The sequence below is a fragment of the Centruroides sculpturatus genome, unplaced genomic scaffold (assembly GCF_000671375.1).
Source record: "Centruroides sculpturatus isolate CEXI.00-Female unplaced genomic scaffold, Cexi_2.0 scaffold647, whole genome shotgun sequence".
Lineage (NCBI taxonomy): Eukaryota > Metazoa > Arthropoda > Arachnida > Scorpiones > Buthidae > Centruroides > Centruroides sculpturatus.
In genome coordinates, this window is record NW_019385034.1 from 84,261 (window position 1) to 107,901 (window position 23,641).

General features: G+C 31.4%; 1 protein-coding gene across 1 annotated transcript in view; it reads left to right on the forward strand.

Annotated features, from left to right (window-relative positions):
* The window catches only part of LOC111633704 (dynein heavy chain 8, axonemal-like), a gene marked incomplete at its 5' end in the record, with an annotated part of 140,367 nt that overhangs the window by 84,236 nt on the left and 32,490 nt on the right, over nucleotides 1-23,641 (forward strand). Inside the window, 5 exons of the mRNA XM_023378317.1 lie at nucleotides 3,779-3,893; nucleotides 6,133-6,323; nucleotides 13,966-14,087; nucleotides 14,164-14,282; nucleotides 18,497-18,773. Of these exons, the coding sequence (XP_023234085.1) occupies nucleotides 3,779-3,893; nucleotides 6,133-6,323; nucleotides 13,966-14,087; nucleotides 14,164-14,282; nucleotides 18,497-18,773 (824 nt within the window). The remainder of the gene's footprint in view (nucleotides 1-3,778; nucleotides 3,894-6,132; nucleotides 6,324-13,965; nucleotides 14,088-14,163; nucleotides 14,283-18,496; nucleotides 18,774-23,641) is intronic.

Here is a 23,641-nt window from a genome sequence, read left to right on the forward strand (position 1 = left end):
TGTTTTAATATGTGTTTCTATGGGAAAATACGTTTCATATAACGGACTTTTCACTTAACAGACGTTCACCTGGAACGGATTAAGTACATTATACAAGGCACCACTGTATATATATTTGTAAGTTTTATTCACTGCCATTTGCTTTCTTTCCTTCACTTCCACCAGCACTTTCACTGGATAGAGGTAGCTTGGTAAAATATCTATCCAAAGAGGTTTGGCTTTGCCCACTTTTTAAAATGTTTCTAAAATGACTTAGGCAAATGTCATTACTCCGAGCAGTAATACGGCCAGTGTGAATCTTTTAGGGATGTTTTTTTCAATAAAACCAGTCACTTTCTGATAATACCTCAAGATTTCCTTTATCGAGCAAGATCCTTCCACAACGAAGCAAACACGCGGACTGAGACTAATAAACAGAAGTGAATAAAAAAATGTCATTGCAAACTAATGTAACATCATATGGTGAGTGTTTGTTCATATTGTAAAGCAAAAATATGTTCAAATTTCATGTCGTATCCTGAAAATTTCATATGCTGGGGCATTTGTATCCTGAGGTACCACTGTACTCAGGAAACATTAGACTATCTTGTCACCAGGCGTACAAATACGACCAGTGGTGATATTCAGCGGGTTCGCACAGGTTCGGCCGAACCCGTTGTTAACATTTTCAAAGTTTTCAGAACCTTGTTAAACACATGTAACATTTCTCAATGGTTTGATTCTTTTAAAAATATTAAAATATACGTATTATACCCCGTAACACTACTAAACTAGAGGCTTCCGATGCACCATTTGAGCGAAAAAAAATTGTCAAGGAAAAATTTTCTGTTAGCGAACCCTTTGTTAAATATTTCGAATGTCATCACTGAATACGACCACTAACTCTTACGTTATTGCCTTAGAAATCAAACATTGTAAACAGAACAAGGTTCCTTGGTGGATCACTGAGCTAGAAAACAAGAAAAAAGTAGTTAGGAGATTAAGGACGCACTTTAGGAATGAACAGGACCCGAACATTAAAGTCACACTTAGAGACCAGTACAGGCATGAACACAATGCTTACAAAACCCTTGTAAATAAAACAAGGACAAACACTTGGAAGGATTTCTGTAACAACACTTGCAGTCACAACTCCTGGTCTGAACCGTACTACTTAGCTTGTAAGTATGGAGATCGACGAGAACAAGTACCAAAAATAACTTCTGTGTGTGGATGCATGCTGAGTTCCGGGAGCGCAAGCTTTTATTCGTTTTGTGTGGGAAAGGAATCACATGATTGCCATATGTTGGACATACACAACTGACATAGAAACTGGAAATATATATTTTAAAAAATTGGAACACAGATATGTTCGAAAACTGTTAGATAAAACTGTTTTTCTGTTATATGTAATTTTTTTTCCTGACAAGGGCCTCTGAAAGACGGCCGAAAACGTTTGAACATTAAAATTTTTTTATCGTTCATTTGCTGAAATTATCGCTTAGGTGTGAATTGTTGTTTTGCCATATGTTGACATTAACAGTGCATTCTTGACACCTGTGTGTCAACTTTCCCAGCTAATTGTGATAACAAATGGTGACCTTTGATATAATTCTCACCAGGAGTGTTTTTTCTATCGGACTTGTTTACAATTCTCTTTTTCCCAACAACTGCGTTAAATTTGCGGATTTTACACCATTCACTGCTTTCTTTAAAATTATACTTCTCTAGATGATTTCTAGATGTAGTTGACTGTGGGAATGTGATACGATTTAAATCTGGATTGAAATTTGAAATTTCAGTTAAGAGATCGCTTTGGCGACTGACAGGGGTTTCTATGTCAGTGGTCTGGCGGGTTTTCACTTCTGCCAGACCACGTTCCTGCTCCTGTAGGTGTGGGGAAGGTATAGTCTCTCATTGCTCCACTCTTGGTCCTTTATATTTTCGATGCATCGTCACTTCCTCTTTGCTTTCAGAATTTTTTCTTTTTCTTTCTTTATGGAAATGGGTCGGAGGTGAGGCTTAAACAATTCGAATTCTATTTGCTCCGGAAGGAGGACTGATTTGTAAACTCTTCCTGCTGGTTTCCTTGACCTTGGTTTTGTTCCTGTCTTCTCGAGTTTTTCTTACTTTTACTAGGTCGGGTGACTATGGTGGCTATTTCTTCATTTCACACCTTAGATAAATTTGATTTGTCGCCTTGACGCATGAGTCAAATCACATTTGCTTTGGGTGGCTCTTTTTCCGTAGGGTTGGTTGTTTTTCGTCGTTTTGGCTTCTGTCGAGGCTTACAACTTGAGCAGAAATGAACAATTTTCCGATTTGGTTGCGTAATTTGTTCGTTTGCATAATCAAGAAGGAGGCCATCTTTCTTTATTACATCTTTTCCTATTATCCCCTCGCAAGGAGAGGTAATTTCTGATAGGAAGATTTTGCATGCCCTGGGGAACTTGTGTCCTAGAAATTTAAAGATGGGAACTGCCATGCCTATGATTGAGATGGATTCTCCCTTTGAATCAACTATCTTCCTTTTGGTTCCAAATTTTACTAGGGCCTTCCTTTTGAACTTATTGTCCACTTCACTAGATACTAACATGTCACTAAGCTCTGGATCTATGGCAAATTTGACTGGAATGTTATTCACATATTCTAAAATGATGGGTTTTCTCTTCGCTCGAGTCCTTGTGGTTCTAATGATGCCTTTCCGCTTCTCTTCATCCTCTGAGGATGCATCTGGCTCATCAGTGTTTATGTGCTGGATTGGCATGGATAGCGTATTTCATCGTCAGTCCTGGTAGGAAGTCAGACACTCATTGCTTCTTCTATATAGTGGGGTTTTCCTAATTGAAGATGACTTGTTCGATAATTTATCCAATCAAGTTCAAAGTTCTTCGATAGTGGCGTTTAATGTTTCCCAACCATCAGATGTTCTCTCCGTAGCAGGTTTGACTTTCTCTTATAGGTCTAATAGTAGCATGGGGGTTTGCAGTCAGAGTTTCTATACTTTCTCCACTAATAGCGGCTTTTAATGCTTCATCAAAAGTTGCAGGTTCGCAGCTCATGGTTCGTTGTCTGATGCATATATCGACACCGTTTAGAAATTGGGCCTTCAGCCGTTCATCCAATTCTTTATTTTGTATGTGCTTGATCATTGCAGTTTCCATCTCATCTGCTTTCTCTTGCTATATCTCTGTTTTGGTAGCAAGGGCTTGTAAGCTCACAGCATACGTCTCTACATCCTCATCTGGGCCTTGTACGCAAGCGTAGAACCTATTTAATCGAAGGGGGAAAGGGACTTTTTCTAATCTCTCAATTATGATCTGCTTGAACTCATCATAATCTTCCACTAGCTTGATCCTCCAGTCCTTTCTCACAAATTCCTTTGCAATGCCTGTGAGTTTTAACTTGGCTACCGCCAATGTTTGCACTTTTGTCCATCCCGCCAACTTTGCTATGTCCCCCAGCAAGTCAAAAAAGTTGGATATTCTAAGTCCTGCTGCATCTCCAGAAAATGCAGGCAAAAGAGGAACGAAACTTCCTATGTTCCCTAAGACTTCTCTAGGGTTTTTTTTATTTTTATTTAAGAGAACAATTTAAGTATAAGTATTTTTATCATACAGTTCTTTTCACTAGCCCTTTAATACAGTCTCTGATTTAATTAAATCAAGAATTTTATTTCTTAAACATTCAGAATTAAAACAGTTATTTTTTTATTAAATAAAATGTTGTATTTATTATATTGTTAATACATCATTATGATATAATTTCATATTTTGTTAATGTTTTTTTTTTCTTTCAGTTGCAACAAGAGGAAGTATTTTATACTTTTTGATATGTGACATGAGTATGGTAAATATCATGTATCAGACTTCTCTTCTGCAATTTTTAGAAATATTTGACAGATCTATGAAAAAGTAAGCAATTTAATAATTTTGATTAAAAATGTTAATTATTCTAAATACTTAATTCCTCAAAATTATTCTTTATTTTTTCATTTTTTTTTTTTTTTTTTTTGCAATTTTCAGCCACTTGTGGATTATTTATTAATTTTACTAGGTATAATAGTGATTTGGTTTTCTCATCAGAATCAATACTGTTTTTTAAACAAAAATTAGCTTCTGTTAAGTTAATTTTGTATATTATTTTCTCTAATAGATTCTCCTATGACTATATAGATACTTGAGATCTTTGTGTAAATGATATTAGTTTCATGTTTTTTAATTATTTAATCTATGTATGAAAAAATTTTCATATGTGGATGGAAAATATGCTATCTTTTAGACTTGATGTGCTTGTTGGAAATTATGATAAAACTGGTTAAACTCATAGAACTGATTGTGAGAGCAAAAGAATAAAGATTACAGAAAAGACTGCACAACTTGTTTAATGGAAGGTCAGTACTAGAAAGAGGAGAGTAAAATTAAGTCACTATGAATAACTGTTCTCTGAGGATTAACAAATTACCAATCTTTTATTATGTAATTGGAAATCTTTACAAAATTTCCACAACACAATATGATGTATAAGAGTTTATTTTCTTAACTCAAACTTCAGTTAACATCAAATACAATATAAACTATAATCAGAGAATATTCATAAAATACAAATATTCAGTTTCCTTTTACAATCATTCAAATTCTCTGGTTATGACAAATACCATATTAGTTTAATTTGCAAATTTTCTTTCTTACACAAAAACATTCTACCATCAGTACACAGTCAAAGGGGAAGAGAAGACACTATAGTAGATGATGATCCTGTAAACTCCATTTTAAATAGTCACTGCTTCATCCTAGTTGTCTCATCAATTGGAACAGAGCCTGTTCACTCTCATAGTTCTTCCCTTGCACAATATCTTTGTCACTGATCTACTTTGTATTTCTCCTGTGATGGCACTGAAAAGAGAGTCTGTTCCAATCTACAACCTCTCTGCTCCCTCATTGGGTTTATTGCCCTTCCAGGCAAAATTGGGCAATGGAACATCCTAGAACCGTACAAACAAAGGATTTATAACTGACAATTTCATTTATGTACCTAATATGATGAGCGATTGTCACAGATGTACTGTACATATCAATATTATATTTATCAACAACGTAAATTGTATTTCAACTCTATAAAAACATATACTTAATGTTTTTAATTTTTAAATATACAAGATATCTAGAATTTCCAAACACAATCATATCTCCATTATTTATCATTCAATTGTGGTCATTCAAATGTCATTTTGTTTTAATCACAAAGGCTGCTGTTGCATCAAGCGTAAAATTAGCCTTAAACTAGCATTTTAAAAACAAATTGTATCTTGAAAAATTGTATAGTTAACAACCCACATTGTCAATGGGATAGTTGTTCTTGGGACAAAATAAGCCAAAAGTAGAAAAAATCTCAACTGAAATTCAGATAATAAGGTCTTAAAAAGTTGCCCATTAAAGTCCTACACATCAATGTGCAAAACAGAACAGATGTTTCTGAACTTACCTGCCAAAATATATTTTCTATATTGCACAAGTAACTTTCCCATTGACACTGCAGGTCTGCAGGTTGACAATTAGATTTTTTTTACTTTTATGGGGCCAGTTTTAAAAACCATTGCTGTGCCATGTATAAACATGGCACAGCAGTGGTTTTTTTCATTGAATCAAAATAACATTTATCATTTAATTGTGGTTGTTCAACAATTACAATTAAATGATAAATAATAGAGATATGGTCTTATTTAGAAATCTCAACACCCTAGACTTACTATAATGATTTATAAGATGTTGATATTCTTTCTCTTTCTGACTTCTGAATAAAATACTAAAGATTTTGTTTGTTTTTAGCATCCCCACAGTTAAATAATATATAAGCCAAATCGATTAACTCCATTTTTAAATCCTTAATTGTTATTATTTTTACATTTTTTGCATAGCTAATTTTATATATCATTATATTGAAGCATAGCTTTAATGTAATGATATAAAAAACACATTCTACAATGTTTATTTAAATTAAAAGTTTAAAAGAAATTTTAAAAAGTAATTTATATTATCAAATTTTATACTTTTTGTTTTGTGGAGTTAATCAATTTGGCAAGCGAGCGGCTCATATAATAATTGTAATAAATATTAAGATATTTATTTTAATTTTAAATTTAATTCTTAACAGTTCTGAGCAATCACTTATAACTGGAATACGCATAAAGAATATTATTGAATTTCTTACATTTGAAGTTTACCGATATGTATGTCGTGGTTTGTATGAAAATCACAAATTTTTATTTACTCTGTTGCTTGCTCTAAAAATTGACGTTGAACAAGGAAGAATCAGTAAAGAAGAATTTTCAATATTTGTTAGAGGTATTTAATGTTTCAAATATATTTTTAATTTTTCTTATACTTGTCTGGTAAATTGTCCAAATATTTTTAAATTTAAAAAATTTTTATTGCAATTTATGATTATTCAAATACTATGATTAAAATTTTAAAAAGTCAAATTCAGTAAAAATTAAATGTATTAATTTAACTTATAAATGTTAATTTTAAACAACTCACATTTTTAAACAATCCCTTTATTATTTGTTGAAATTTTGCCATCATAGTATTCAAATTACATGTTGTGCCTGTCAGGATTAGTAGATTCATTTTATAACATATTACCAAAAATGATGCTTTCAAGATTTTTTACACTTTTGGATGCAGGGAGCTTGAAATATCCAAAAATATAAAAAATTTTGCATTTTTTTTTCTTTTTCTTTTAACTGATTTAGTGAATAGGAAAACATACAACATTTTTGCTTAACTAAGGAACAATATAACACTTAACTGAAATGAAAGATGCAAAAAACATGATCAGTAAAAATTCTGTTCACAGTAGATGTATGAAAAAATATGATATTCTGAACATTGGAGGTGAAGAGAAACTAACAGTATCGATGATGTCTGATATAGTCTTATAGATAACTATAGTCTGATGAAAAAGAAATTTCCTACTATATATGTATTGATGAACTGATCAATGTGATGCATGAAGCCCACATTGCTATTGGTTATAGTAGAAGTACTCTGATGTTTATAGAACTGAAGCACAAGTATAAGAATGTGATTATTAAATCTTGAATGTTACTTATTTAAGATTATGTGAATCTTGTCAAAAGAAACAGAAAACATTGAAAAAAGGTATTTTGGTAAAACTACACAATGACATAAATTCATGATGCAAGATTGACTTAGTTGATATGCAAGCTAATCCAGACAATGTGTTGAAGTTTGTATTGGTAAACCAGAATAATTTGACAAAATTTGTTTTCTCCAAGCATTAAAATCAAAAAAGGGCCAAGTAAGTTGCATTGTAAGAATGTGAACAAAAATAAGTTATACAACGAAACAAATTTTGCACGAAAATTATTTATTGTGGATTTCCAACGTCACAATGCACAAACGGCATACAAGATCAATACTAAGACACTATAAAATTAAAACATATAGTTCCGTTCCCGACAGCGATAATAAAGAGAGCCCGATCTACAAACTAATCTTATATTCTAACTTAACACTAGTGGAAGGGAGAAATAAAAGTAGAAGAATGAAGGGAGAATATATAAATGATAGAGAATGAAATACCCAGGATTTTTTGTCGGTGTGTTCGAACGATTCTTTGTTGTTGGGTGGGATGACACACGATGAATCTGTCTGATTTGAATTGTTGTCGCCTCCTTCTGTATTATCCTTCCTTTCCTTACTTCTTATGGCGCTATTTCCGGATGAGAACTTCTTTCTTCCTGTCCTTCCAATATCTCCGTTAGTCTTAAGCGATCTTCGAGCGTTTACTCTCCACGTCTGTACTCCTTGCAGTACCGTCCTCGAATGCCTTTGTCTTGTCCTCCTTGTCCTCAGGGTAATTCGAACCTCTTTTGTTCCTCCGTTCCCCGGAAGTGGTCATCCCACCCAAGGGACAGGGATTAAAATAGGAAAGTTCTAGAAGGGGATAGAATAATAGAACAAAGGATAGCAGGAAATAACTAAACTAACTTAACTTAATAAATACAACATATGGCGTACGACTACAGCATATCATCTTTTGAATATTTTCACAATTTTTGGTTCACCTAATATTTTTCATTCTGATAATGGTTGAAAGTTTTGTAACCAAGTTATCCAATGTTTATGTGACAAGTGGATTGATGCAAAATGATAGTTCATAGAAAACCGTGGCATAGCCAATCTCAGAGATCAGTTGAACATGCAAACTAGTAAATCGAAAATGTTTTCAACTTAGTAGAAACAAATTAAACCTTAAAATGATCTGAAGGCTTGAAGTTTGTACAAAAATAAAGAATAGAGTTTATCATGAGGATATTGTGGGATTCACAATAAACCGTGGTATTGTGTGGAAGAGGTAGTGTGATCACCACGTGATATGAAAGACAAACAGAATGAGAGTATTTATAATTAAATTTATATACAACCAATATCTACACATATATACATAGAAAAAGTTTATGAGGTATAGTTATACCTGGAATGTTCCATGTTACAAAAACAAACTCGGACGCTGAATACACTGCACAAAGGTTTATCACAAAGTTCGTCATCAAAATTTACACACAAAATTCACAGATATTCCTCTGGAGATCTCGATCGCTAGTAGGTTAATCATTTTATCACATTTAATTTAAAGTTCCGTGATTATTGTCTTCAATGGACACAGATTCCATCCTTATCCTCTAGTTAATCATTACACACAGTCTTAAAACCATTGCACAGATAAAACTCTCCACTTGACCTTCCCTGACACTAGGGGAAAAAGCCATGTTCCAACCCTGGTGCTCCCTTAAGTACTTCTCCCATATCGCGTCAGTGTTGCCAGTTCAAACACAAGAATGAAGAAGAAAAAAAATATTAATATTTGAGAAGCCCAAAACATAGCCAATATTATTGCAGTGGCACAGTATCAAACATTTGCCATATGAAATTGTGTTTGGTGTTCCAATTAAAATTTGTTTTGCCAGCTTAATTGTTTCATATGATTTAGTAAACAAGATAGACACTGAAGATGATTTGGAAAAAGTATTAAATGCTTGAAATGAAAGAATCAGCTAGAAAATACAATTGGAGCAGAGAACAAAACTGCAGATCAGCAAGAAAATACAGTGGAAGTAACAACAAAGCAGCAGGGATGCAGCATTTGACATTAGTTGAAACTGAGACAACAGATCCACATTATCTCCTGAGAATCTGTGATGTGACTGACAATTTCTAACTGAGCTGAAAAAGTGATGCTGTTTCAAAAAAATGCAAAAAGAAGGCCTTGAAATTCAAGCAAAGAAAATTAAAACAGGCTCTTATAACAAAATTCCAAAATCTTCAGTTGAACAGAAGGTAAGAATCAAAGGACTGGATACAGACTGAGCAAAGATCAATGCAAAATCAATAACACAGGTCTGCAAAAAAAGTTTTTTTTCCAGCTGCATGGAATATTTTTGCTGAATTATATGTTTTAAAGAGCACAGATTCTAAAAATAACTTCTGTTACATCCCATCATGTAAAGGTTTTTTGCAAAATAAAAACAAATTTTTGATAAAAGTCTTATTTATTACAACGAACTAAATATATTATATTTTCTTACAACTAATCAACAAATTGTTTCTGATATTTATACACAATTTTAGTTCTACTCTTTTTTCTTAAGAAACCTTTTTTTTTTTTTATGCTTTTCCAAACTTGTTTCCGATTTCCTTCTCTGGTTTCTCGATTCAGCATCTAACAGTAGTCAGCTAACATATTGACATCCCATTTTCCTTGGTAATGTCTCTTGATATCACAGACATCCTGGTGAAATCTTTCACCCTGTTCTTCATTGTAGGCTCCCAAGTTTTCGGGAAAATAGTCAATATGGGAGTGTAAGAAATGAACTTTTAAGCTCATCTTGCATCCTCGAGCTTCATATGCTACTGCCAGCATGCGTTGTACAATGGTTTGTAGTCAGGGTCCTTAGTATTCTCCAAAAACTTACACACTACATTCTTGAAAGAGTCCCATGCTTCTTTTTCCTTTTCTCCCATTGTTTTCAAAAATCTGCTTTGTCTTGATCTCCAAGTTTCAATTTGAAATATGCAAATTAAACTTTCTTCACAAACTCACTTATGTTTCTTTATCGGCTTTTCACTGTGTATTCACCACAAACATAACAGAAGCTGTTGGGAGAAATTACACAACCTCTGCAAGCCATATTCCAGAAATAAAAATACAAGCACAATAGTGTTCAAATGCTGGATATAAACTGAGTGTGGCATTAGATGGCAGCGAGATACTGAATTTATTTAGCTTGTTGAAACATGATCTAATCCAACAGCAGGTTGTTTATATTTATACCTGGTATTCCAGATAACATGTCGAAACAGACTCAACCTCACCAATAATATTACTCACTATCAACTTTTAACTTGTTTCTATATGATCATGCAACCATCCTCCTAACACTAAAACTACTTAACCCACCTCCCCCTACCACTACGCTCTTCAACCATTAACATTTTTATTTATTTATTACCAAGTCCAGCTATAATTGATAGAATTAATGTGAGAAGTCTTCGTTTTAAGGCCGTTTTTTAAATAAAAAACAAGAATACTAAATTTTAAGTTAACTAGGAATTTTACGCAAAATACAAACAAAAACTTGACTATAACAAAAAAAATTGACAAGATGAAATTTTTTTGGTATTTTTTTCGTTTTTACCAAGTTGAAATCTGTAAGAAAATGTATAAAACTCATATGTAGATTTTTACTTGCAGACCTGTGTAATAGCTGTGGTCATAAATATTAAGGATGATGAATTTTATTAACTTAGCACTAAAGTTGGAAAACTAAAATTATTAAACACTAGGAACAAATTTATATTGTGCAAACAAAATCTTATTAGCATCAAAAAAGGTGGGGAAAAAAGTTAGTGTATAGGAAGTAGTTAGCAAATTGTCTTTTGTTGGAGGCAGGATTCAAAAGTGCAATTATTTTAAAAAGTGTTCAACAGAAAAAAGTTTGTGCAAATCATCTTTGTTCTGCAATTCTAAATATCTTAATAGGTCAAGCTTGTTGAAAACAAGTAACTTTTCTCTATCATTACAAGAAGTGTCATTCATATAAATTTGTTTAAAACCATAAACATTTCTCTATTCTACTATGATCTAGTGTTTATTATAACATGGGCTTGACACACAGTGGTGTTTGCTCACCAATGGCAACTAGATTTATTAAACCTGGAGGCTAAAACTAAAGCCACACAAATGAAAATTAAAATATATTGTAGTAAACAAAATTTTTTAAATGTTTTGTTTTTTAGTGTGATCTTTACATTAATTAATGAACATTATCTTCAAATCTAGGTGTTTTAAAAAATTTGTAAAACATCACAAATACTTTATCATACAATATAGCCTATGTCATTATTGAGAGTCATGGCAGTGACTTTGCACCAAGCAAAAAAATCATTGACTGACAGTGTATACAACAGTCACAGTTGTCAATTTCAAAGTTGATTTCTTCACTTCCAAATGCCTATAGTAAGTCTGAACATCTCATTCAAAAAATACTTTTCCTAGGTAGTGTACAAAATTTCAGATTATTCTATAAAGGAGTTGACAAAATATAAGTGATTGAAAAGTACAAAAATCACAAAATAGCTGTATTTTCTTTTCTTTGTGTAGTACTGCAGATACTCTTAGAGAAAAAAACTACTGGGTCTAGAAAGCTCATATTTTAAACTTGAGCCTCTCTCATTATCAGTAAGGTGCTGGCGAAAATTCTTTGTCAATAGGTCAAAGTTCACAGGTTCCCCCATAATGCTATTTTACTTTTATTGCTTAATTTTATACTTCTATAAATAAAATTTCTTTGAAACAAATGATTTCTTTCAAAATGCTATTCAGAATAATAATATTCAAATTTATGCAAATTAAAACTTTTTATAAAGATTTTATTAACAACACATTGAAAGCATTTTGTCAGCTATTATGTTGCCGAGGACCAACTGAACCATACAGTATGTCATTTCTTAGGTGTTGATATAATAACACAATCATTAACCAAAAAACAATTGATATCAATGTTTGACATTTCAAAGTCGTGCCCAGAAGATTTTCATCTGTATTAATTGTTTTTATATTTTGCTTTTAAGTGCCAAGCTTATCTTTACCAAAGGAAAACTCGTAAGAAATAAAATTTAATTACATCCAAATTATCATAATTTTTTACATCTCACTTGTCAGATGTTTTTGTTTTGGATTAAAAACTATCTGAGCCAATCAATAATTCCAGATATTTATTATCTCTTTGTCTCTTGGTAAAAGCCCTAAATGTGGAAATTTTAGCATAACATATAATTTATATATATGTGTGTATATACCTCCCCATTAATTCATACAAATTGTACAAAGTTGACATCAAATCCTTGTATCCATTGGTACCATATTTCGAGGCCATCATGCTTGCAAATGCGCTGCTGCTCAGCTCGGGCTACCCAACATAATACATTTACGTGAAGCCCTCTTTCTTATAACTGAAAACAAATATTTTCAATTTAATGGCACAATATATAAACAAACACAGTGAGTGCTAATGGGTTCCCCTCTATCATCTATGTTGGCAGAGCTCATTATGTGTAACATTGAACATCGAATTTTCAATACCCCCTTGACCATCCAATACCCAATTATGTATTTACGGTATGTTGACATAATACTACTCATGTGGGAAGGCTCTATTGAACATCTAAAACAATTTATTCAAGCATTAGCCTCTATTTATCCTTCTATCAACTTCACGATAAAGGAAGAACAAAATGCCAAAATCTCTTTCTTAGATCTAGAAATCCATATATCTCTGAGCTCCTATTCTCTGTACATCATAAAAACAATAATGCATCACAAATTATCCCAGAAACAGCCTTCCAACCAATAAACTATGTGAACTCTGCCATAACTTCTCTCATTAGGAGAGCTTACCTCCTATTTTCTAACCAAGTGCTAGTAGAAGAAGAATTGCAACTCATTAGTAGTGCTATGCAAAAAGCTGGTTATTCTCAATCTAAATTCTGTTTTCTCCAAAATTGTGTTAAAAATAAGCTTTTTCCACAGTCTTTTCTTCACAATAAAAAGGAACTAAAAATAGCACATCCCCGATTCCGTTTTTAGGCCCTGTTTCTCTAAAAATAGTACATCTCTTTAGAATGAATGATTTTATATTACCGTTAACCACACAACTAACATTACGAAGACTATTATGTAACAATAGGGATAGTTTTAAATGAATGAAAAATCTAGGTCTATCAAATTCCACTAAAACATGATTTATCAGAAGAAACTAGCTACACGGCCAGAAAGTTAATTTCTCGCATCCTAGGACATCAGGATGATATCAGAAACAACAGACTGTCAATCGAATTAGCTAAAAAAGTGCTTGAGCAAGATTATCAGCCACTCTGGACCCAAACAAAATTACTCAAATGGTGTAACAATTGGTATGAATTATTTATTTGGGAGAACCTTTACATCTTGGCCTTAACACTGTGCAACACTACTACTATTGAAATCCACAAATATGGGCAACATTATTTAAGCAAGCTAGTCAACATATCTAGTACATTATTATCTAATAATCTTAATTTTTGCTGCAGTTACTTTTTGCTTGAGCAATTCCAGGCTCATCTGCTTATATATATATATATATAATTTTCATTAAAAAGTAAATAAATAAATTTATTTATTTATTTACTTTTTATTGAATATATTGAAAATATATTAAAAATTTTTATTAAATAAATTTATTTCATGAAGATTTTTCAATATATTTGCTAATTATATTTTTAGAATGTAGGTGTTATACATATAAATGCTTTTAGGAAGTTCAAGAGTATTATCAAAGAACACAGTTTAATTTTGTTTTCAATCTTTTGTGATTATTTAGTCATTAATATAAGAATAATTAGTATTTTTTAATTTTATTAGGTGGTGCAGCATTGGATTTAAATACTGTAACTCCAAAGCCAAAGGATTGGATCTCCAATCTGACTTGGTTAAATCTTGTGGAATTAAGTAAATTACAACATTTTCAAGAGATTTTAGTTAAAGTATGTTTTGTATGTTTCTCTATTAATATTATTTTCTGTAGTAATATTGAATTTGATTTCTTTTCATTTTCTTCAGATAAAACTCAATGACAGATCTTGGAAGAATTGGTTTGAAAAAAATGCACCCGAAGAAGAAGAAATACCTGATGGATATTCTAAATCATTAGATACATTTAGAAAATTACTATTAATAAGGTAATGAACTTGATGTAACAAATAAGTCAAAACTTATATATTGATAAATATCATCCCCATCATTAGTATTATTTAATAGTTTTTGTATTTGCATTCATTTTTATTTTCATAGTGAAGGTTTACACTTCTGAAATATTGTAAACTTTATATTGTGATTCTATTAGGTTTAGTAACACTTAAACTGTATAAAAAACCAATATGATAGACTCTCAATAAGCCAAACTTTTGTAACTCAAAATTCTGTGAACTCAAATTTTATATTTGTTTCTACTTAATTCCCATAAACTTAATGTATTTTGTGTTTCTATAAGTTGAAGTAGTTTTGAGATCACATTTTTCTAAGTTAAAATTTAAGATATGAAAATGCAAAAGAAAGCATACAAAATTAGCCAAAATAAAGTGTCTAATTTATTTTGTGTCTAATTTTGTATGCTTTCTTTTGCATTTTCAATGGAATGGACAATATTATCACAAAGTTTGAAGATTGGTATTGTATAGAATTATGCCTCTGTATAATGCCTCTTGCATGATATAAAATTCAAAATTTTAAAATTTTGCATTTAAAGTAATGATCTCATTTTGAAATGCAGATTAATTAACTTATCATATCTTGGACTTTAAATTACAATTATTTATTTTTTAAATGTGTGGGGGCCAAGGGGAGAGAAATTTAAAAAAATAAATAAAATGTTAACGATTATATATGATATATATCATCATCGTCTCCATTGCCATCTGGACTGCCGAGCGGTAACAATCAACGACATGTGGGAGCAGTTGAGTCATCTATCTCTGACTCAGAGATAGATGCCTCTTTTACAACAACACAACCCGCTTATTAAACATGAAAGAAGCTTACAAGATTTCTGCAATCTTGGAGGTTCTTTGGCGGCAGTGACCTCTGGGTCTTCCTCTCCTTTCCAAGATAGTCCCATTTTGAAAGAGTGTCCCTTGTTCGCGAATGAACAATTCCATCAACATTTCAATGACTTCGGAACGATATGGTTGACTTCCATTGATGGAAAGATGTCAATCCGAGGTCAGGAGATGGAGATGAAGATGGGCGCGAGACACACACACTACAATAGATCCATCACTTGGAACTTTTGGGAGAAGAAGCTGTTGTGTCCTTGAATGTCCGGGGTTTTATCCATTTTCCTCCGGTTCCACTTTCTGATTGGTCTCTCCTTGTCACCTGATGACAATTTGAAACCTTTTGGGGCACGGGAGAGGTCAAAATCGAAGTTTAATTCGATCTCCAACTGGAGATGGTCAACGGACTTACATTTTTCTATTGTTTAAAAGTTAGCGTCACGTTTTCATATAAAGTTATTGTTTAAAGTTAGCACGTTTTCATATAAAAATTCTATTTCTAACTACTATTTTTTTTCTTTTACTACTATTTTTATAAAATAAAATTGTTTTAACGCAAATTTTAGTGAGGGTTCGGACCTGTCCAGAGCCTCACAAATTTTTGAAAATTCAAAATTAAAAGTTTATATTACAATGACTTTTATGTGTATTTGTCAATGAAATTGCACAGAGACAGTTCTCTTGTAACAGGTACAATGCAAAAAGAAAAACATACATACATGTTAATCAATTAAAACAAATTTAATTTCGCAATGGAGATAAATATTTACAAATTCTTTATGGATTCCCACTGTTCCTTTACACACTTCCAATTATCCTTGGTGTTCGTATCATAACAGTAATCTGTGTAGTTAAGTCCTGTTACAACTACCGCCCAACAATAATACTTAACTAATGCACGTGAATCTTAATCGAACTTAAATCTAATAGAAAGAGGATAGAAAGAAAGGGAAGTAAGAAGGGTCATAGGACAGATGGGTACCCAATTTTTCAGCAAAGATTCTACGCAGTTCTTTGTCTCAACTTCCAATATTCGTAAGTTCTCCTCTTTTAAAATGGCTTTTTCTTAGGGTTTGCTTCCAGATCTATTGATCGGATTTTCTTCTGAATCTGCTCTTTAAGACTCTCTTCTGCAGTGCTTGCCAATTTCCAATTCATGAGCCTTGCTGTTACATGTTCGTCTCCTTTTGTGTCTGGTGCAAGAATGTCCACTCGAATTTCTCTGTTTTTCCCTCCAGCTTCGTCGCCCTCTATTGTTTATCCCCTATATCCTGGTGGGCTAGGGGTAAGTCTCATTTCTCAGAAGTTTGAGACAAAGGAATAAAGAAAATTGGAAGGAAGGATAAATTTATAGAAATAGAATATAAATTAAACTTAAAACTATACGGAATAAAAAGGTGTACAGCCACACACTAATAATATTCTATGAATGTAGAAATTTAGTGTGACAATTAACAATCCCAATAAAATAATTCATATGTCATATTATTTTAACTTATTGTAGAAAAGAAACTTATTTTTACCTTGTATTAGGCATAATACAAGGTAAAAATAAGTTTCTTTTCTACAATAAGTTCTACTTTTTTCTACTCTTGTATTATGCCTGTAGGCATAATACAAGGTTAAAATAAAGATTGATTGTTTCTTTGAATAAGTTTTTTCCTCGGTTTGCAACAACCAAAACATCAGTGCAATACATCTTATTAATAGGCTTAGTCCTCGTAGACAAACATTTAACAAATTATTAAAAAAGGACATAGAGACATATGAATTAATTTTATATAAGACCTTAGATCAGGAGTAGGTAACTTTTCTATAGTAAATGGAATGGACATACAACACCATTTTTATGGGAAGTCAGGCCAAAATGCTAAAAACTCTTGATTTTATATACAGTAATACCATGAACTTATGAGATAGGTGGGACCAAGCAATAACTGCATAAGTCTGGATATAATTTCGCAATTTGTGTAAAATCCAAGTTGGATATATGTAAGCTAATAAATGTTCTCATTAATCTTATCTCGTCTTTTGATTCGTTCACGGTTACAAGAAATCATCACATAGAGTCTCTCGAGTCTCTGTAGATATAACAAACACAGAAATAAATAACACAAAATAAATTGTAGCTATGTGTCGATTCCGTGCGACACGTCCAAACATGTAAGCTGAACAATAGTGTGGGGGGGAGTAATCGAGAGTTGCGTGGCGCTCAAACAAAAGACAAAGCGACGAGATTTGAAAATCGCGTAACTCTGGGTTTGCGTAAGTCGAAGTATTACTGTATATGCATAAATGAAATTCAATAATCATAAACAAACCTGATTAGTATATGGATTGTTAATCTCCCAGTTAATCAGTTATAGCTTTTTGACTTTTGTTCACATTTGACACATTGACTTATTACCAATTATTTATGATGAAAATACATTTAAGACTTATGATAGTATGAGGGCCATTGGTAGGGCTGCCATAAGAATACATGCAACCTGTAGGCAAATGCTGTTTTGTCACGTCAGTAAAAATTAGTGTTTTAAAAAAAACATCTTTATACATTTTAAAACAAATATTTTATTTCAGTATAATAATGTGTTACAAATTATTAATTCCTAAAAAGGTGTTAGTCATAATTTCTAAACTTTTTTGAATGTCATTCACTAAGTAAAACATTATGACTCCAACCCTTTATTAAGAGTTGTAATAAAAAGAAAAAATATGACAAGGCTCCCTCTGTCGCATAGCAGAAAAGTTAATGTTTTTTTTTTTTATGTAAACAAACCGTACACAAGTCAGTCGTGTCATTTTCTCGTGAAGTCCATGTGTAAAGTATTTATTTCAATAAAAAGTAATATTTAGAAGTTAATATTTTTAGATGAAAATATAGCTAAAAGACCACTTTAAATATACCTTATTTAATTTTAATTTTTTATTTTATCCAGCTATTGCCATTTAAGAGTTGGCACTTTATGATGGATTTAAATTATTCTAAACTTTTTAATTGACTGGGTATATATATATATATATATATATCTTTGAATTTTCAAGTTTTGTACCATCTGAACCTATCATCCTCAGGCAATGCCTGAGTTAAATAACACATCATAGTGACCTTGGCAATTGAAAAAGTTGTGGAGGACCATTGGTTCCCCATGCCACATATGATAAAATTTCTTATTTTATGTTAATAAGAAAGAATGAAAGCATAAATGAAAAATAAATGCATTTCATTTTACAAAAAGAGAATTATTTAATTTTATATTAAAATATTTTTTAAATAAAAAATAATTTAGTAAATGCAACTGTTTCTATTTTTTTACCTATGATATTTCTTAAAATATTAGATGCTGGTGTCCAGATCGTACTTTATTTGAAGCAAGAAAATATATAACCAAAGCTCTCGGTAAAAGATACTCAGAACCGATACTGTTGAATTTGGAAAATATGTGGCATGAAAGCAGACAGAAAACTCCACTGATATGTCTTCTGTCAACAGGATATGATCCGACTAATCTTATTCAAAATCTTGCCAAACAGAAAAATATTGAATGTCAAGCAATATCTATGGGACAGGGACAAGAAATTCATGCTAAAGAATTAATAGATTCTTGTATTCTTAAAGTAATATTTTATATTTTTGTTTTTTTATTTGTAAAACTACATATTAATTAATGTCAAAGAGCAATGCCTCAAAAAACTGTTAACAAGTTTTTGACAGAATTTAAGGCATTGTTGTAGTTACTTTTTATCTTAAGTAGATTAATAAATAATTTAATACTTTGACAAAAATTCAGGCTTAAGCATTCATCAGATGAAATTTTAATTTTATTTTAATATAAATCAAAATTTATATTAAAATAAAATTTAGTTTTTCATTTTGATTTTTTGTAGAATTTTAAGATGTTTAAAAGTGTTTATATGTTATTGAATAATAAAGTAATTGAAAACCAAACATTTTCATACAGTTCTCAGCATATTAGAAAATAATCTTGAAAATAAATGAATTTTGATTCAAAAGCTTTCATCTTAAAATGTTCTCTCTATTCTTTTTCACTTAGGTTATCTCAATTATATGAGGTCCTCACTTTAAATGAGTCTCCTCAACATAGTTTGATTTTTTATTATATTTTTCTTTTTCTGATGCCTTTCCCTGCATTCCTCCAAGGCCATGCACATGGTTTAACTCCTCCCATTTGAGAGAATTAAAAAATTAAATAGTATATTGTATATAACACTTTTGCCAGCATATAAGACAGTCATTTTTTAGGAGCCTATTTTAAGAAAATCATTTTATCGAAAAATTTTAAATTGTCAAAAATGTGAAAGCCGAATTTATTGGAATAAATTGTTAAATAATTTTTTTTCTCATAAGAGGAACAGTTGAGAAATAAACAACAACTCAACATTTAAAAATAACATTAAATTGTTTTCCCACGAACTTAGTTCCGGGTTAAAGGATGATACATTGAATGTGTCACCCAGAATCTACGAAAAGACAAAAGAAAACCTCTATTGGTCAGTGGTGAAAAAACAGTCCTAATAAGGCAGGGGAAAAAACCCAACGATACCCCCTTTATAGAAGGGAGGGGTCGATGCGTAAGAGTCAGTCTCCAGAGTTTGGTGTGAACTGTGGATTATGTAAACGGATTAGCCGCTACTATTCTAATCGCCACCGTTCGAAAGAACTTTGTGCCACATCGAACCAAACTATCAATGTTCGGAAGAACTTTGTGACACCTAGAACCAAACTTTCAACGTTTGAAAGAACTTTGTGCCACATCAACTCGAAAACTAAACGACTATTCGACAACTTAAATCAAGGTATTTATCCTCACGCAAAGTACATGTGAGCTCTCTCTCTCATGAATACAGGTAATCGAGAAGGAAGTAGATATGTTAACTGAATCGATTGTATATAGCTTAATTCAAATAATAAACGAGCATTATGTATAGATTATGTAAAATGTAATTTCTCTGATTCTCTCTTTACGCCTCCATCCTGGAACTAAAAGTCCACAATGCGACCGTTCGCGTAACTAAAAGTAACGGCCAATAAAAGTTTTCTGTGTCTGTTACAAGACACAGTGGTGTCATCCTGACAGGGCGCTAAGAGGTGCCGACCCTGCAGTCACAAAAATAAATATAACATCTCATCAAACATTGATTGAGAATAAGCAATTATTTATTGTGACATTATCACAATGCCAGGCTGCAATTTTTAATCATATTTTTCATTTATTTAATTTAAAACATATGCCCTCCACCTCAAATTAGTAGTGTCTTGCCTCTATACATCATACTTTTCCATTAGCAATGCAGTCATCTGGTCATCTATTAACTATTTTCAGGGAAAAAATTTTAAATTGAAAGAACTTCCAGTTTGCATCAGAAGTTCCAGTTTGCATATATAGTTAATTGGAGCCTCCTTCTAAGATTTTCTTACCTGGTCTCATCTTTCATCTATCTAACTCCGTTCTCAAGATTAAGAAAAGATGGACTGATGGACAACAATGGAAATTATAGCTCTACAATTTTTTTTATATAAATACTCTAAATTTGTTGGGCTGAAATTTGAAAAATTTGAGTATCAAGGAATAAATATAGGATTACAACAGCTGTTTAATCTCTTTTTTTATCTTCAGAGCTGGATAAATTATCTTCTGTAAATCTCTTCCATATTTGAATCATAGTCATTTCTTTCTTCAAACAGTAAATCATTTTCAGTACCATCAGGAGTTTTACTAATGTCATACTTCTTAATGACTTAATAATAATTTCCAGTTTTCTTGCATTCCATGAGATTTTAACCTATTTACACACTTTTGAAATTTCAAGCGGCTGTTTATAAGATGCACTCTGATTTTGAGAAAAATTTTTAAGAATAAATTGCATCTTATACTTTAGAAAATATGGTGACTAATATTTATTTTGTACGCATGCAGTCTCTCCTTAATCTACTGTATTGTGTTATTTGATATAACTACAGTTGAACCCAGTATATGTGTTTTTTGATTGTACACGTTTTGCAATTATACATTAAAAATTTTCTGCATATATGAATACGTTTTCCATTATAAAACATTTCACATGTTTTTATTTATACAATTTTACATTTATACATTAAATTTTTAAGTATTCTGCAGCCCTTTTTTTCTCTTATTCATTATTCACTTTATAATGCAAAAATTTATAGTGACTATTCAAAAATGAAAAAGTAAATTATGTATTCTGTTAAGATTAGTTCACACTTACAGTGAATCACCAGAAAATACAAAAACTAGAGCAAATAATCCATAACATATAATTGTATTTGTGATGAATTTTCCCATTTAGCAAATCCTTCCATCAGTCCAACATGTTGAAAATTTTTACTTTCTGCATTTTGTAGTGTGAACCAACTTTGCTAAGCAAATAAAAATCACTTTCTGATTTTTCATTTATTTTCACTATTCACTGTTAGGTGTGAGCTAATTCTTAGAATGACTCACAATTATTTCAGGCAATTGATGATTTGGTAGGAGACAATGTCACATACTGGTGCAGTATGACAAATCTATCAAAAAACAAAGAAAGCTTGACCATTTTTGAAAGTGTTATTAATTTAAGACTGAGTTTACTTTTTCTTGTATATTGTGTTCAAATGTATTATGTACATAGTAAATTGAAACATTTTGTTAACAATTGCATTTATAAATTCAGTTGTAGTACAGTCAAACCTCTGGTTTTGAACATAATTCATTTTTAAAAGTTGTTCAAAAACAGATTTGTTCTCAAACCAAAATAAATTTTCTTATAAGAAACAATATAAAATGGTTTAATCAAAACAGACATAGTCTGTCCAAAAAATGTTTTTTGAAGCCACCATTTATTCCATTCACATATTCCAGTGGATTAATTTGTTCCCGACCCCCATAACAAAGCCTGTTTTTACTATTTTTGCTGTATTTCATGCATAAAACAATGCCTACAAATGCAATATATTATTAACTGTATATCCATTTTCATTTTATATGTATATGAGTATTAAAAGAAAAATGTTCTGTCATTGCCAACCAAAACTGAAACCATTACTTTACAAAGTGCTATAAATAGAGATTTAATTCTGCCTGGATGAAATCTAAGCAAATTACTAAAGACAGACAAGTACTTTATCCACACTTTCCAAAATATTCTGTTTCAATTTCTTTGATTTTAATTTTAATTAATTAATTAATTTTGATCTTATTTTAAATTTTAGTTTCAGTTTCAATATAAAAAACTAGAGTTTTAATTATTACTTTATTTTCAGTTTTAATTAACTGGCTATCTAGTATTAATAAATATTAAATTAAATATTTATTAATATATAAATAAATTTTTGTTATTTAAGTTGAGTTAGCACCATTAAATATAAACTTTTGGATGTCATTTATATTATGCAAATGTTAATTAATGAAGTTTTTAATAATTAATTTTATTGAAATTCAATTAAGATGTGCACAAAAAAATGGTAGTAGTATCTTACCCACTGAAATCTAATTTGAATAACAACATCTAATGTTGTAATGTTTTATGTTGTGACATCTAATGACATTAGGCAATCTTGGCACCACTAACTTCTGAATCGGTAGTCCCGTCATTGATTGGTTGGGTTGTCAACTTTTTTTAACTCAAAAATATATGGAGTTGACTGTCAATGTCTTTCTAATTTGTGTCCAGCTCTTGCCAAGTAGTTCATTTGGCAAGCGAGTTATCATATGGCAACCGGGGCAAATATGGCATTTGTAAACTGAATTGTTCAAAAAGCAAGGTGTTCGAAACTGTGTTGAAAGATTTATTGTTGGGTTACGTTAAAAAAAAATTGTATATATTTTTAATTGCATATATTGTTATTTATCCTTTTTAAATTTTGTTTGTCGGTCGACTAAGTACGTGATATAAATTATTATTTGTACTTTTATCCACAATGTCTACATTCTTCTTTTGTTATATTTTGCGTGACTTTGGGCGGTTTTTGTATGGCAGCCCTGCACCGATGGCAATGTATAAAAGGGGTGTTCGGTGTGGGATTGGCATTCTGTCCAGAGACTGGAAGGGAGGTGTGTTTTGCCCTAGAGTGAGGTTCATCGAAGAGTTCATCTGCTTTCTCTGTGTCGAGAAGAGGTGTAAGTCTAACTGTTTTTTTTTTTTTTTTTTTAATCCATCATTAACATTGAAGAAACTGTTGGTGAGAGACAACCTTTGTCACTGTGGATAGAATTTGTCTCTGCTTCGCATTCCTGAAGTGTGAATATTTTTGGTATTCAGTGGACCATTCCCCTTGTTCTTCATCTGCCTAATCATTGTGAGCTGTCATGTGATAAACACTTGTGAATTTTGTGAATATACTGTATATAATAATTGTGTACAGTCGACCCCCATATAAGATCATTGATTATTCCGTTTTATATGAATTCCATGTTGTACAAGTCACTTAAATTTTACAAATACGGAATGTCAAGCAATTTCTT